Genomic DNA, 17,348 nt, shown 5'->3' with positions numbered 1-17,348 from the left:
ATACTGTCACTCAGTCACCCTAATTATCCTATAAAACTATGTTGTAACATTATCTATTTTTAAAAAAAACACTGTACAAAAAATCATGAAATGATATTGAAAAGTAAAATACACTGAATTAAAGTTGTGCATATTCATTAAAGGAAGAAGCAACAGTAGAAGGAAGGACTAAGCTATTAGGAGTGAGCCGGTCCGAAATAATGACAGAAAGGACTTGAAAACATCAATACTCTACCACAACACAATACAGAGAAAAAAATAACAAATGAAATTTCCAATAAAAAAAGTTCCTGTAACTAACCAAAAATACAAATACAAACAAAACATAGGATAAACTATGTATTAAAAAATGTGTAATGTAAAATGTGTAAAATGGTTTATGATTCTATCTTCGCGGTTTTTATCTTGTGTGCTCCTCTCCACGTTTGGCCATGCCACTGTATCCCTGTGTTTGCATTCTGAATTCCCTTTATTAATTCCCATTTTACTTTTCTTCTTCTTTTGTTACTCAAGCTGTGAAGGCTTTGAAATTGAAGTTAAGCACATAACTGAAGTCTAGAGTTACACAAAAATGCCACAAAAGCTACATTTAAAATTAAAAATGACAACCTTAATGAGCAGTGTGTTATTACTGCCTATACTTTGCTAAAGTTACTGTTTGAGCCACTGGTGGAAAGGCTCTCTGTATCCAGGTATGGAGAGTGTTTCAGAAATTGGTCCCCTGACAGGGAATTGGTCTAAACGTTATGTCTCTGTTCTCCTCTAAAAGCAGATCATAACGGCACAAGGACCTGTGATGGAGGAAAGATGGCGGTAAGATTTTCCTCTTATGTATTTATTACATTGTCAGCGTATTTGAAACTTTATCCGGGTTTCTTGTACAGAATAGATCTTAGTTTAGACTTTTATTTCTCCCTGCCAGGTTCATGGTCCAGACTGTAAATATATTTGCATCAGGGGAAATTCGTTTTGGAGTATGACAAGCTGCATAAAGGGATTTGTATGTCAGTGTGACATCATCTGGCACAGGGGCCACACAGGAATGACTGGCACACAAAGACAAGGGAGTATACAGACCTGGAGTTGCTCTGCAGCGGAGTGAGGCGAATGCGGAGAAGGCGTAGTTTATATGCTGGCCTGAGCACATTTCCTGTGCAAAACTTCACAGAGATTTTATGGACTGGCTGAAGGTCTTCTCCAAACTGGGCTAGTAGACTGGTGTCTGTATACTGCTCAAATTTAGAGGAATTACTGAGAGATTTAAAACAGAGACACACAAGACAGGAGTGAAAATACAGCATTATTCCAGAGGATGTCAGCATGTTCTGGGGGGGGGGGGTGTAATATGGAATAGTTTGAACTGTGATCAGACACACAGACCTGTGGAGATGACAGATGTCTCTAACTGTCCTCTTAGAGACCCAGCTACCAGACAGGTTAAGTGAAGAATGTGAAACCTCTACAACTGTTACAGAAAACAAGTTGATAAACCCAAGATCCATAAGATTTTTGTTTCGCCACCAAAAACTCAATTTCCACCAAAAAATCTCAATTGTCATCTTTCTAGGGATCCTGTCTGAGTCCGTGAGCATCTGATCCAGTGTGTGTCAGTAACCTGATCCAGTGTGAGTCAGTGACCTGATCCAATGTGAACCAGTGACCCGATCCTGTGTGAGTCAGTGACCTGATCCTGTGTGAGTCAGTGAGCACCCCATCAGCATCCAGCTGCCGAGACAGGAATGACTGTGAGTTTTCCACCCCTACCCAGGATTCACTGTTACAGGCCAAGACTTCTCTGCCAGCTTGGACAGGATATTGTAATGTACTCCAAAGGAAGAGAGTCTAATTGCTTTGAACTGTAGCAGCTCGTTCACCCTACATAGAAAATGAGATCAGTAACACTAGTGGCTTTTCAGTGCCACCAAAATCATCTCCTACCAGAGCTACCAAAAACTAAACCCCTTGTACTTCAGGATTGGACTATGGAGCATCAATGGGGAAATGAAAACCCAAATGCTAGCACTTCTAAGAACTACTGAACCACAGTAGCACTGCTGAGTCACAGATGACTCTCCAAATCGCCCGAGGTGGAATAGCATAGCCTGAGTACATACACTCTAAGAAATTGCTGTAAAAGTATAGCCAAATTCTAACAGTGATGTACTGTTTTTCCAAAATACCGTGAAATACTGTAAAGTCTAATGATTTCTTGGAGCCAAAAACATGATTTACTTCTAACAGCAGGTTACTGTAAAATTTGATGGAACAATGCAATATTTTCTTTTTTGCAGCAGCACAGCAGTGAGCTACATGCAAGAATCGACTTTCAATCATCAATCATCCTCCTTTCTAGAAACCAACACAAAGGTCTGTAACATCATACTGAGAAGTTAAAATTACATTTGTAAATCTGGTTACCCAATTTGTGAGATAGGCCCACAGGTGCGAAGAATACTACAATATTTTACTCAAGTAAAAGTACTGTTACTATGGTGAAACTGTACTTAAGCAGGAGTAAAATTAATTTTGTAAAACTCTACTCAAACAGAAGTAAAAAGTAACTTAGTCAAAATTTACTTCAGTTACTTCAGTACTTTTTTTTTTTCCACCTCTCCAGCTATGCTCCAGCTATGCTTGGAGAGGTGAAAATAGATTGTCCTTGAGGACCTTTCCCAGGCAAAGCAGACAGGGCAGGAGCATGTATATAACATGTTTATAATTTCAGATCACCTTCATAAAATAAAGTCCATTAACAAATGCAATTAAAACATGACATAAACGCTGCATAAATATTTTAAATGGAACAAAAAATAAAAATGATATCAAATAAAATGTATTAATAAAAAGTTAAATTAATAAACATGAAATAAATAAAATTTAAAAAATGAAATAAAAAATAAACATGATATAAAGTCTCCAAACAAATTAAAATCAAACATGTCAATGTGTGACCACATTAATAAAGTGTTTGCAAGCACTAGCAATGAAAGCCTTGGGAAAAACATGTCCTTACTGAGTGTAAGTCAGAATAAGGAAACACTGGTACCCCGGATACAACTGCTACAATACGTACCCATACACAAGTATGTAGTACTATATATAGTAGGGGGTCAGAGTGTGAATTATACAATGACAATTGGGAGGGTCAACTTTTTCTCCAGGGCTATATAGCATAGGATATATAAATGTTTCAATCCCCCCGAACTGTTGTTTTTTACCTCTTTTTTACCCCCTCAATCCTCCCTGTAATTTGAACCATGGTAGGGGTGTACCCGAATCCGAATATGTTATTCGGGAAAGCACGAATAATGCAATGGAAACAGATATTTCTTCTATCCGTAGTTGCTTGTTATTATTCCGGAAAAAAATGTCTGTGTGTCAGCTGTTATGTTTGCTCAAATTGATTCATATCATTGTGGACAGCCACAAGATAAAAATGCCCATTCTGTTTGCAACATAGGCCTTTGATTTCACTAACTAGTCAGGGGGTTGGTTCAGACAGCTTATAAACCTTTAGTTTAGTTAAAAATACAAAAAAAAAGACAGAGAGAGATGAAAAGTACAATATGAGGATATGGACATATATTTCATAACTAATTATACGCCAATATTAAATTAATTTGATGCTTTTAAGGCACAAAAATTGCATTGCCAATGAATTGGTTAGACATACATTTAGGTTAGAAAATACATTTGCCTTGTCGTGCCAATGATATGAGGAAAATCTGGTTAATGGTTCACTGTGAATATTAGACTTAATACTAATATCACTTAGCTGTAAATATAACCTTATTTTGGAACCTGACCCCAGTGAAATTACAGATATTCAGAAAACTCTATTAATAGCTCAGCGCTCTGAACCTTGAAATTATTCTGAATACCTCTTCATTAGCCGTACATATAATAAATAACAGCATTAATGTAGCAGGTACAATAACACTCTTCGAATTCAATACTTCTAGCTAACTAAGTTCCTGGATCACCACATTCAAGTCTGCATCTTAAGAAAATAGACTTATTATCTTACTAATCTGACAAGTGCTTACATTTATCCCAGTGAAGTAATTATTTTTAATCTTTGTATTACAAACAAAAGGATCTGAATTGAGTTAAACCGCTCTGGTGTTTCAACCATCAGCCTTCTGCAGCTCCATAGCCAGGAACCTCCAGTTTGAAAGCATGAGCTCAAACTCGGTCTGCTCAAGTTTGAAAACCTGACTTTTAAAGCACAAGTTCAAACTTGTACCGCTCAAGTTCGAAATCACGAGTTTGAACTCAGACAGCTGGAGTTCAAAAGCTCGAGTTCGACAGTTCATGCCATAAACAAGTCTACCCACTTCATGGCGGCTCTCACATTCGATGGATCCTGCAGAGCAGACAAATCAACCAGAAGACTTAACTCATGTTCTGGTTCTATCTGTCAATTCAGTGGATACGCCATTCCAGTATCCCATAAGGCCTAGCTAGCAGATACTTCTCTGACAGTTTGGATACAAGGAAGTAAGAAGCTGAAAGATACGCAGGCTCGCTTTTCAGTCCCTCCAGGATTTCAAAGGCCTTTTATGGGATTGTTGTGGCTTAAAATGCCTGATTTCACAGCAGCTTTAATAAAGAATTGCAATGTATGTTGTGATGCTCTTAGGAGTTTTTTTGCAAAGACATTGCGGGAGCAAGTGAAAATTGAAAAACTATTTGCGATTTTTTTCTTTTGAATTATAATTGAATCCGTCACTGGAGTTTGCCCCACTGAAGTAGCTTGCAAGTGCTACTTCCCGCTTGTAGCGACCATGTTTGGCCATCTTTTATGTTGGCCTTTCTACCGTGAGGATGTACTCCTACAGTGTGTGCAAAACGCAGCATTTTCATTGCCAGCTACTTCATGAAGAAACAGGTATCCTTCTGGAGGTCTTTGGAAAAGACTGCCTTTCTCTTCGGCCTGATGCTAACTGTTAGCATACTGACAGATTCTGTTGGGGACAGGACGCTCGATACTAATGTTTCGACGCTGTGTTGGGCTTCCGAGGCGCGGGCGTTGCGAAACACTGCTCCGAAGTGTGGTTCAAAACGCCCATGTCACATGACAATGGCTAAGTGATGCTTCGGTGCGTTTCACCCCTGTTTAGAAAGGTGGCATAGCCTCCAGGCTCCTCCTATGTTTGATTGCTGATTACACATCTGTCTCAACCGCAAACTCCCAAACAATTTTTTTCCAAGGCTGGGGAGGTAATTTGTAAAAAAAAAAAAAAAAAAGCCAAGCCAACACAGCCCAAAAACAGCAGAACTAATAGTTTTGAATAAAATTCTTGACATATAAAAAATGTGAGACACTGTTCCTTAATCTTCCCTTACTGATCTTCATTTTCCATAAGCATCATTAGCTATATTCACTCAAACTTCATTCCGCAGTAGATAAAACATGTGTTGCCATTAAGGCATTTATTTATCTTATTTGTTTCAAATTTCTACTTTAAAATAATAATGATAATAATAATAACAACAATAATAATAATAATAATAATAATAATAAGTTCATTTTTTCTAATTGAATATAAGAAGATGATAATTGCTTTGCAGTTTTGTGAGTTCATTTGTAAGCGTTGATATTCATTACTTGCTTGTGTTTCTGAAAATGTCACTTGGTTCAGTCACTGGCTGTTAAGCCGTTACCATTTCGGCAGATAAGCAATTGAAATATAAGTTACTGTGAAGCATCTTAGAGGCAATGCCGTAAGTTGATCTGACATGTTGTCTGAACGTATAATAACAATTTAGTTCAAAACGATGTTTGATAAGTTATCTTAGTAGAAACCTGTTTGCTACATAAGTAAATGACATGTTAGTAGCCACAGTAACTGCTACCTACGGTACAAAACGGCAATGTATATTCATTTTACAGCTATGTTCATTTTACAGTAATGTTTAGTTAAGAAAATTGTATATTTTTGTATTGTTTTTATTATTATGTACAGTTTTTACTGTATGCAGCGTGTACAAGGAAATGTCAAAGCAACCGGTCAATCTTACTATGACTCTTCATTGGCAACGGTTTAACTTGGTGTTTCGACACACGGCACGGGAACACTAAAAAACATGTTCCACAAAGAAAGCACATTAAAGTGGCCTTGACTTCATAGGCTGCAAAGTACACTCAAACCCACAAAACCCATGTGGTTATTTATCCCAATAAAATAGCAGCCTTTTGTCAACAGATTGTCTTCCTAAATGTCATGTCTTACACATGAAACTGAAATATGAAGAAATTGAAATAGCCTCACAGATGTTAATAATAATAATAATAATAATAATAATAATAATAATAATAATAATAATAATATTTATTTAGAGCCCAACATCACTATTTATAGTCTCAAAGGGCTTTACATGTCTATAACAAAGTCAAATCAAAACTATATCATGCATAAAATCGAGAAAATATATAAGTCTTTAGTTTCGTTTAAAGGCATTGAGAGAGTTTGCATCTCTAACTTCTTTAGGTAAACCATTCCAGAGGAAGGGAGAATGGTAGGAAAAGGCTCGGTTGCCAACGGACTTCTTTCTAACTCTTGGAATGACTAATAGTCCAGAATCTTGAGAGCGCAGGGTGCGAGGTGGGTTATAGCGTGTAATTAAGTCAGACAGGTAGGAAGGTGCAAGCCAATGTAAAATTTTATATGTTAATAAGAGGACCTTAAAATCTGCCCTTGCATGAATTGGGAGCCAATGAAGGGAAGCCAGGACAGGGCTAATGTGATCAGACTTCTTCGTTCTGGTCAGAATTCTAGCAGCAGCATTCTGGACCAGCTGAAGACTATTGGTACTAGAGGCAGGCAGGCCAGAGTAAAGAACATTGCAGTAATCGAGGCGAGACGTGACGAATGCGTGAACAATGGTTTCTGCATCAGCCATACTTAGAAAGGGCCTAGGTTTAGCAATGTTAAGGAGGTGATAAAAGGCAGTTTTGGTTGTGTTCTTGGTATGAGTGACTAGCGAGAGACTTGAGTCAAAAATCACACGAAGGTTTTTAGCTGAAGGGTTTTGAGAGATGTTGCAGTTGTCAAAATTTAGGGAAAGATCACTAAAAAGATGCTTATGCGTAAGGGGACCAATGACCAGCATTTCAGTCTTGCCTGCATTAAGCATCAGGAAATTTGAAGACATCCAACCCTTAATAGCTCAAAGACATGCCTCAAAGTTAGCCAATTCAGAGCGATCATTGTGCTGGATAGGTAAGAAAATCGGAGTATTGTCAGCATAACAATGGAAATTAATGTTGTAATTACAAATAATGTCACCCAAAGGGAGCATGTAAATACAGAATAGAAGAGGGCCAAGGACTGATCCCTGAGGAACACCATAGTTAAGCTTAGGGTATTCAGAGGTCACATTATTACAGTGGACACACTGCTTTCTCTCTTAAACCAAAAGAGCGCCAGGCCACGAATGCCAATTTGGTTTTCCAGGCGCTTTAAAGTAGCACCAGCGTCCATGGCTAATAAAAGATCATTAGTTACTCTAGTAAGCGCGGTTTCAGTAGAGTGAAAACACCTGAAGCCTGACTGAAATATTTCAAACAGACTGTTGGAGGACATATGGGCTATCAGCTGAGCAGCTACAATTTTTTGAAGTATTTTTGAAAGAAACGGGAGATTAGAGATCGGCCTATGATTATTTAAGGCTTCAGGGTCAAGGTTCGTTTTTTTAAGTAAAGGCCTGATCACGGCTGTTTTAAAAGCGGAGGGTACAATACCAGATTTAAGTGACATATTTGGAGTGTTTACGATTATTGGGCTGAGAACCGAGAAAAGCTCTATGTAAAGTTTAGCAGGTAGGGGATCAAGGAGGCAAGAAGCTGGTTTAGCAGAGTGCACCAATTTGGACAGCGTGTCTAGAGAGATATGGTTAAACTGAGTTAAAGAGTGCACATCCTGACTAATCTTAGGCGCAGTAACAGAGAGCTTGCAGGCAGTCTGATCTGATAAATTAATTTGAATATTGCAACGAATTAAGTCTATTTTTTGCGAGAAAAATTCAACAAATTCGTTTGCAGTAAAAGGGCTAGATTGAGGGGAGTGATTCTGGGTAAGTTTAGATATTGTATCAAAAAGGAACCAGGGGTTATTTTTGGTAACATTAATTATTTTCGAGTAATACGCGAATTTGGCTGTGTAGAGAGCACCTTTATAATCTATCAGGCTGTCGTGCCATGCAAGGCGGAAAACCTCTGGTTTGGTTGCCCGCCAGTTTCGTTCCAAATTCCTACACACCTGCTTCAGCGCGCGGGTTTCATCATTAAACCAAGGTGTTAAGTGTTTACGTCTATTTTTTATAGTTAATGGTGCTACCATCTAGTACATTACTAAGGGTAGAATTTATGCTGTCCATCAAGTCGTTCAAAGATCTTTGCTGATCACTGAAAGAGTTGAGAGCAGTCGGAAGCAGATCAGCGAACGCAGCAGTGGTGGAAGCATTAACGCGACCGCAGCGACGAACCGCGGTAGAGACAACTGGCGTGAACGGAAGAGTTACTTGGAAAGTAATAAGAGAGGGCTGAGGTCTGAGAGGGCAGCGGAGTAAGGAGAGACGACAACGTGAGAGATATCTAGTCTGCGAGCTAAAGTGTTGCCACTGAAATGAGTTGGTTCATGGACATATTGGTTAAAGCAAAATGTGTCTATGATAGCTGTAAAAGCTTTATTAAGTGAATCAGAATTGTTATTGATGTGAATATTAAAGTCCCCCAGGATCAGGATTTTATCCACTCTAGTAAGAATAACAGAGATAAATTCAGAAAACTCATCTAGAAATTGACTATAGGGCCCCGGGGGACGATAGAGCACTGCTATGAGAAAAGTTGAGGCAGTACCATATTGCTTCACGGAGAGCAACTCAAAGGAGTCAAAATTAAACTAAGGGTGTTAGGAGTAAATTTAGCATTATAGATTACAGCTACACCCCCACCTTTCTTTGCTGACCTAGCAGTACAGGAAAAGGAATAATTAGGGGGTGAAGCTTCATTTAAAGGGAGAAAAACGTCTGGCTTTAACCAAGTTTCATACAAACCCATCATGCCAAGGCTAAGATCACTGATCAGGTCGCTAACAAGCAACGCCTTAGGTGAAAGCGATCTGATATTGATAAAACTTCAGCGTGACCGGGCTTACAGTAATCATATCGGAGGAGGGAGTCAGTGGAATTGGAACTAAATTGCTACGAAATATGGTCTGTTTGACTCTAGACCGACATGAGCTACGTGGGTATGAAAGTACACTAATGGGAAAAATGTCACTACTAGCTATATACATAGTCATGTTAGTCTTAACATGATGATATTCATTACGATGAACATTATTTGTTAGAAGGATACTTCAAGGAGGGCGACGGTTTTCTCGTTGTTTCTGTTGTCTCTGCCTGACCAGTGCTCCAGCTCTTTTGTCCCGCTTCCTTCTCCAGCTCCGTTTACAAGGTGTAGCACATAGGCTAAACAATTTAAATCTAAGCAAATGGAAGTCCACTGAGTCTGTTGAACCATTTTTGGCTATAAAATGCGTATCGATTGTTAATAAACATAACAGAAAAGAATTATTTAAACGCTATTCATAACAGTCCCAATGTGCTGTTTCTGACAATCTTAAAGCTCTTGATTTTGTTGTATGGTGATTTCTCTGAAATATGCATTGATCATTTGTATTGATAGCCTGGCATAACCCAACACAACAACAAGTAGTTTAGAACTTCAACGCTTGTCTGAGGCATTGTTTCACAGAGTAGCATTGTCAAGATGTGACAACAGCAAAAGTGGCCATGGAGATGGGTGTCAAATTGTTTCAAAACTGTTTCAAAATTTCCGGCACAATTGCTTCGAACGCTTCAGTGTGTTCGCTTTGCCCACCACTAGATTCTGTCAGACAGAGCCACAAGTGTCATAATAACAACTTTGACAACGACACATTGATTGACTGACACACATACAGACAAATTACTGCTGAATTCAGACACATGGTGCATTGTTGTTTGTGTTTTTATTTGGGTCAGGTAATAAGGAGTGGGACAGAACATGATAAATGTCTATGTAAGCGCTGAAAACAAGTTTTGTATTATAATCTTTATCTTAATTGTGGTGAAAACCAGGACAATTTGGTAGTGAACGTTGAAATCCGGGACCTTTTTGTGTTTTGAAAATATTTGCTGGCCCTCGGGACACCCAGCTTGAAACCGGGACGATCCCGGATAAACCAGGGGCATGTGGTCACTGTATCTTTAGCATTTATTTTTGTTGGTAAATGTGAAACGTTCCTGTCACACCTGTCTGCATCTTCACAACATAAAACAAGTAAGTGAGTTAAGTAATGTATGGCTCAGCATTTTGCGCGAGGGACTGCTATGGTTGGTGAAATTCACGGAAAACTACAATGATTGGTCAAATTTGCAGAGAAGTTGCAGTGGTTGGACAAAATTGCAGGGGCGCGCAGAATTCACAGGGATTGGTTGAATTTGCGTTAATTGTTGTGATCGCGACATCCTGGAGGGACTGGCTTTTGTGCAATGAAATAGAGACTTTTGTGTAGTTAATAAATGCAACGTATTGGTTTATGTTACCATATTAAAAATTTGATATTAGAAACTTTTTTTCAACAATTAAACAATAGCACTGTTCGTTCAAAATAAATAAATAAAAAGAGTTTTAAGGACATGTACATTGAACTGACTTGTTGAATAAATATATGTGAGTATGTAAATTTACATGAATTTAAATATAAAGGGAACATTATCAAAGAAGATTGAGTTTGAGTAATTATTTTAACAACACTAGATTTGTACCCGGAATTTGCATTCACATAAAGCTTCAGCAAGTGCCATAAGCTGAAGAAACGAGTGAAAAAACATACCGAAGTGCAAAAGAACCAAAACTCGAAAACCCAGAAAAACCCGGTTCAGTTTCTCGAGCTGTTTGAAAGAATCAGTTCACTAAAATGAATCAAACTGCTCACTACTAGAGCAGAGCTCTGGAAGTAAGTTGTCCTGGGTTCGATTCCTCTGGGAGCTTCAGTTTCCTCCCATAGTGCAAAGACATGTAAGTCAGGTGAATTAGAGATACTAAATTGTCCCTAGGGGTGAGTGTGTTTGTCTGTGTGTCCGCCCTGCAATGCACTGGCAATCTGTCCAGGGTGTTTCACCGCCTTTCGCCCAATGAGCGCTGGGATAGGCTCCAGCACCCCCGCGACCCCAAATAGGACAAGCGGCTTAGAAAATGAATGGAATAATGAACTGTGGAAATAAATCACGGTAGTGACACTGTAAAAACATGGTGAAGTACTGGCAACCACAGCTGCCAGTATTTCATTGTAAACCCCACACTCTACAGTACTGACATGTTCATCAGAACACTTTGACAGTTACACTATACCACAAAGTGGGACTTCCAATCACAGTCGAACATGGTGGCAACCTTGCACCCAATCTTTTCAATGCCGCAAATGATCTAAAACCTGTGTGGAACTAATTACTGTCTAAAACCTATACAGAACACATGACAGTATAAAACCTGTGCAAAATCTGTTATAGTTGACAGGTTAAAGCATGTAAGTAAAATCATCATCTCTTGAATCATGGAGTATCAGCAACCTGAGGAAATCCTATAGCCCATATCTTCTTCATCATTTCTTCTATGTCAAATGACCTACCAACAGCCTCTCAATAAGCCTCCACTAAACCATACGATTTCCACCATCAGCCACTCGATAATCTCCTACTAAACCCCACAATTTCTACCAACAGCCTCTCAATAAACCTCTACTAAACCACACGATTTCCACCAAAAGCCGCTCAATAAACCTCTACAAAACCACATGACCTCGACGGACAAGGCCATAACTTATTGCGGGGGTTCCTGACCTTTTTTTTCAACTGAGTCGCTTCAACTCCACTGATTTTTCTCAAGCTCCCCCTTGAGATTTTAAATAAGTGTATTCAATTGGATATTGATGTTTCCAAATTTCACAAACCCCCTTTGATTCCGCCAAGACCCCCACAGAGGTTCACAAACCCCTAGTTGAAAACCCCTGTCTTATTGCATTCACCGTCAGGAGAACAATCCCACTTGTCTATAGTGATGAGTGAGAGAAGAGGAGAGAAATTTCACAGACTCACTGGTTAATTTTTGCTTCAGTGTGTCGTCCATTGCTGTGTAGTTTGACTGTGATGTAACCCCAGCATGTTTCCTGGTTCCAGGTCAAAATGTCAACTTTGTACATGAATTCTATATGAAGAGAGAGGCTCACTTATTAATGACACTGTTATAACATGGACATCATTTATACATTAATTAGACTGTAATTATCATTACTCCATGAAATGTTTAGGGAAGTGCTTCATCTTGAATCAGAGGTAACTTATTTGTTCTCATTCTAATCAACTTTCATTTTTGAGTAGTCAACCAGACACAAGACCAGTCTAACAAGACTAAGAGTGTATTTAGTGTCATGTGCAATTTAACTTGACAAAATTAACATCCAACTCACTGCAGAACGGAGACGCTTCGTTTGTTGTAAAAAATGCCTTTGTCTGCCCAAGTTTTGGTAGTGTGTCTTTCCAAGCGATGACATCATAACCTGCGGAAAGCAGTGCAGTGAGGCAGTGTCTGATTCTCCTTGCCTGTCTCAGTAAAAAAAATTCTCAAATCAAATTCAATAGATTATAAACCCAACACCAATGTCAGTTGTTATGACCCTGAATCATAAGTGTGTGTTACTTTTTTGTGTGCTGCTGTTTGTATCCCCCTGCCTGCATGTGGTTTCCTCTCCTGTCTGGTGTGTTTTCCCTGTGTGTCTCTCTATTCCTTTTATGTGTTCAATTGCAGGTGGCAGTCAGGGATTGGCCCAGAGCCTGATGGTGTTGTTTTTAAAAAGACGCTGCTCCAAATGCCAGTTGCCCCCGTTTTTCTTGGCCCAATTTAATTGTGCTCTCTTGCTGTGTTTTTGATAACTCGTTGTATGTATTTTCCGATTAACATTCAATGTTAAGTCTGTTGTAAGTCTGTGTGTTTGTTTGGTTGATATTCGTCGTACATAGTATCTGGCTGATTTTTCATTGTGTATATTGTAAATAGTCTTTGTGTGAGCAGTCCGGGTAGTTGTAGGGGTGTGAGGCTGTTTTTGTTGGTTCTTTTTTTTCCCCTTGTTTTTATGTTGGGGAAGAATTCTGTATTTTCTTTTTCTTTTATTTTTAAGAAGTTGGTTATTTAGTTTGTATATTATAGATTGTTTTGTTTGTTATTTTTGCCACGCTCACCCAACGCTAATCCCTACCACCTTCTGTAAATAAATCACTTTAGATTTTGGACTGTATTCGTTGGCACAGGTCATCATTGGGAGTAGGAAGAGGGGAGTCACATTTATGTTATGCTCAGTAACCCCTAGGCTGAGCGTAACACAGTTCACTTTATACAAATTATAAATACAGCCATTCCCCGACATGCGTCCGAGTTAAGTTCGGACCAACCAGTCGGATCTCAAAATAGACGCAAGTCGGACATATGTTAGCATGGCATATAGAAGTCGTATACATATGGCAACTGAGAGAGATGCTGTTGTCATATATGGTAGTCTAATGCACATATACTGTGTGATATACAGTAAGACAGAAAACATAGGGGCAACATGACCTCAGGAGTTCTGGGGAGGGGTACATGTATGTTGGTGTGCTGCCTAATGGTGATTCATTAAATCCAGCAAAAGCTAAATAAAGCCTCCATCGCAATAATTTACAGCTGTGATGTACACAATGCCGTGATATCGTCTGACAGTCACTATCATACGCACTCAGCCATTAGCACTGGCGGACATACAACTAAGCGTAATTTTTATATTTACATATGTTTTTTCTTTCTTTTCTTTTTTAAAATTTATACAGGCTTTTTTCCCGATCGTATGTACGGATGGTTGTAAGTCGCATAGGTGGTAAGTAGGGGAGAGGCTGTATTCCATTTAAGTAGAATCCCAGATTAACATATGAAACATTAGTCCTTGCAGGTTTACTATGCTGTATTACAAATTTTAGATTATCTAATCCAATGGAATATGGTAAATTGTAGGGTCAGTGCTGGTGCACCATCTTTGTTAAATAACTGGTCATGTTTCAATGAGGTGCCGATGTCTCAGAGAGCTGATAACCAGTCAATACTGCCAGTCCTCATTGCTGCCAGTCATCCATTCTAGTATCTGTCATTACTGCCAGTCATCCATTTTAGTATCTGCCTCTATCGTTACTGCCAGTCCTCCATTCAGGATCCGTCCTTACTGTCAGTCCAGAGGGTAGCCAACAACTGTCTTGGCCCTCTGCACCACCCTGAAAAGTCTCTTTGCATTCCAGGAATGCAGGCACTTACAGACATACAACAGAATATTGACTAGCATGGGGCTGCCTTGCATCAATGGCATGGGGGCCCCTGAGAAAGGAGAACTGCAGCTGACTCTCCTTGTAGGCTGTGTGGACTTACCAAATACAGGACATCCAGATGGTTTAAAGTGCTCACAGGCCAAGCACTTGGCATTCAGAAAATCCACATATGATGAACAGGGGTAGGAAATGAGTGGGCAAGTCTTGTTCAAGGAGCTGAGATAAAGAAACACTGACCTCTGGTGGTCACACTTAAAATATTCTGTCCCTGCAATTGCCAAGATGTAAGAATGAGGCAAACATTAAAAGACAGGTCACTGAGGAATGAATTGATAGTTTGTCACTACATATGTGTACATCACATTCATTAACTTGATTTTTTACATTACTTTCAAAAGCTATAATGTTAGTTTGCCTGCAAAGTCCTTAATAGCTTAATGAGTTGAAGTTGCTTGAAGAAGTTGACAGTTTTTCTCCATTGCTGGAATGCATCTCTCACAACAGACATTTTTAAAGCAGTTAATAAAGCAATCTAAACAGAAACATGTTTGAAAAATATCATACTTTGTACCATCAGCCTAAAATTGTATCACAAAAATTGCCAAAAAAAAAATCACTAACAGTGGTCACCTTATTACAATTGGTCCATTCTAAATTATTTAAAGTGAAAACACATTACAGAATCAAATGATAACTACAGTTATGATACTGATCTATAGGTCATGTATGCAATCATTAGGTAATATGCTGCATGCCTGTTTCCTATGGAGCACTGAGTTTACAGTATGACAATGGCACAGGAAAAAATATGAAACCATTTGTTGGAATAGCTGAGTAATCACTCATGGCACGTGAATTATAGGAGTACATGACAAACCTTTACTACTGAGAGTTACTGACAAGCCTTCAAGTCTTAAGCCTTGAGCACCATACCCAAGAAACTGACAGTCACTGGTAGAACATATAATTTGCATATATATTTTGTGTGTGTGCATATATGTATATACATGCATATAAACACTTCTATACGTGTATATTTATGCATCAACAATTCAAGAGGTCAACATTTCATCTTGTGAAAACCATATTTAATATCCATTTTATATTTATATAAGGTGACCAACATATTTCTATTTTGTTTTATGTTGTCTACAATCAGTCAGTTTCTGTGGATCATGATCATGAGTATGGGCAGTGAATTGCATGTGCACTGTATTTTTGGAAAAGGTGCCCATCACTTTGACTTTGAGTAAAACAATAAATCACATCATTGTGCAAAGCTGTGAACTTGAGATTTCTGTGTTGGCCATGTATAAGTTTAATTTGTCTGGTACAAACAATGAAGAAAAATGATATACATACTTATTTATAATTTTTCTTCATTGTTTGTACCAGACAAATTAAACTTCTACATGCACGTTGCAAGTGTGCAACCATCAAAAGTTGACAAAACCCCTCTGTTTCTTAATAAGATGGTGAGATAAAAGTGACTGACCCGATAAGATCGTCTGTGGACAGCCAGGCTGGTCAGCTCCTCCATTGGCATAGAAATCAATGTGACCAATGGGCTCCCTATATCCCAGGGCTGTGACAGAAAAGAGTCAGTGAGAAAAGTTTGTCCGTATCATCCCACATCTTGGACCAAATTATACAAATGTCACAGGATGGTGCCAGTCCTACTCAGTTAACATGTAATACTGAGCTGGGAAATGAGATTCTGCATACAAATCCAACAGCTTTTACCAACAGTAACATATTACCCATCTCTGAACATTACAGTAACCAATCCAACATTAACTAATCCAACATCAGCCAATCCAACATTAACCAATCCAACATCAGCCAATCCAACATCAACCAATCCAGCAGCTTTTACCAACATTAACATATCGCCTTTCTCTCTGTACACTGACAAAAATGATGCAAAGGGTTAGTAAATTCAAAAAAGAAAACCCTTCGATTTGAACAAAAAAATCTATATTTCCTACTCTACATTATTATTGTATTATCAAGGGTGAATTTCATTTGTTTACCTTACATGATTTAGAGAATATTGCTCTGAACAAACGAAGCTACATAAATTCAGCATAATTATATTGTTGTATTCTTCCACTCATATCCATTATGTTGCATTTACTTAAATATAACTGTGATGCTCAGAGCACTCAACAGAACAGCCACCTTTGTGAGGAGGACTGAAGTTTAATCTTGAGTGCATTCAATGGTGCCCATTCATGTAGCCTGTTAAAATCCTGAGCAGTTATTTGAGAAATAAATATGTTGTCTTTTTTTTTTTGTTTTAATTATATACAAGGCAGATTATAGATTTTTTTGTTGTTGATGAAGTGTCTTTGTTGAAAGCAAAAAGTACTCAGTAAAATTAGAATGTTTTCTGTTGCACCATCTCTGGTTGATGTAAAACAATGATGGTACACAATAAAGCATAAATTTGTGGATTTCATACTGTGTACTTTTTAATAGCTGATGTATGGAAGAAAGTATTGTAGCGTGTTGGGGGGTGGATGGCCAGAGCTTCCTAGCACGCCTTGGAGCGATGGACTGTTGTTCTGCCCCAGCTCTTTATTGTTCAGTTTGTGTTTCCCTTTATGTCTTTTAGAAGTGTATGTGCATTGTTCATGAAGTAGTCTTTGTGTTGTGTTAATTCTTGTGATAGTTTCATTTTGTCTGTGTATCATGAATGTAATTGTCTTCATGAGTGAGGTAGTCCCCTGTCAGGAAGTTACATGTGTTACTTCCCGGTTGCTAAATGGAAGGGTTATTGCTAAAGAGAGCAAAAGCAGTGTGATCACTGCAAAAGAAAACCCAGCTCACCACAGTATTGAGCCAGGTGTATTAAATGTAAGTTAAGCAACTAGTTGCATTCCGATTTTATCTAAGTAGGCTTTAACTGAATAAATAATTTTTAAACTTGAATAACATGCCTAGAGCAAACT

The 17,348-nt window shown here is 38.5% G+C and overlaps 1 protein-coding gene across 1 annotated transcript in view; it reads right to left on the bottom strand.

The window, feature by feature from the left end:
• Positions 1-358: 358 nt before the first annotated feature.
• The window catches only part of lipia (lipase, member Ia), a 39,457-nt gene continuing 22,467 nt past the window's right edge, over positions 359-17,348 (bottom strand). The window contains exons 7-12 of the mRNA XM_030766404.1: positions 15,890-15,979; positions 14,495-14,662; positions 12,519-12,608; positions 12,148-12,256; positions 1,078-1,251; positions 359-791 (exon numbers count right to left, since the gene is read on the bottom strand). Coding sequence (XP_030622264.1) covers positions 707-791; positions 1,078-1,251; positions 12,148-12,256; positions 12,519-12,608; positions 14,495-14,662; positions 15,890-15,979 — 716 coding nt within the window. The 3' untranslated portion in view covers positions 359-706. The remainder of the gene's footprint in view (positions 792-1,077; positions 1,252-12,147; positions 12,257-12,518; positions 12,609-14,494; positions 14,663-15,889; positions 15,980-17,348) is intronic.

The sequence above is a fragment of the Chanos chanos genome, chromosome 2 (assembly GCF_902362185.1).
Source record: "Chanos chanos chromosome 2, fChaCha1.1, whole genome shotgun sequence".
Taxonomy (NCBI): domain Eukaryota; kingdom Metazoa; phylum Chordata; class Actinopteri; order Gonorynchiformes; family Chanidae; genus Chanos; species Chanos chanos.
The sequence above is the reverse complement of the archived record's forward strand: the minus strand, read 5'-3'. Positions and strand labels throughout refer to the sequence as shown.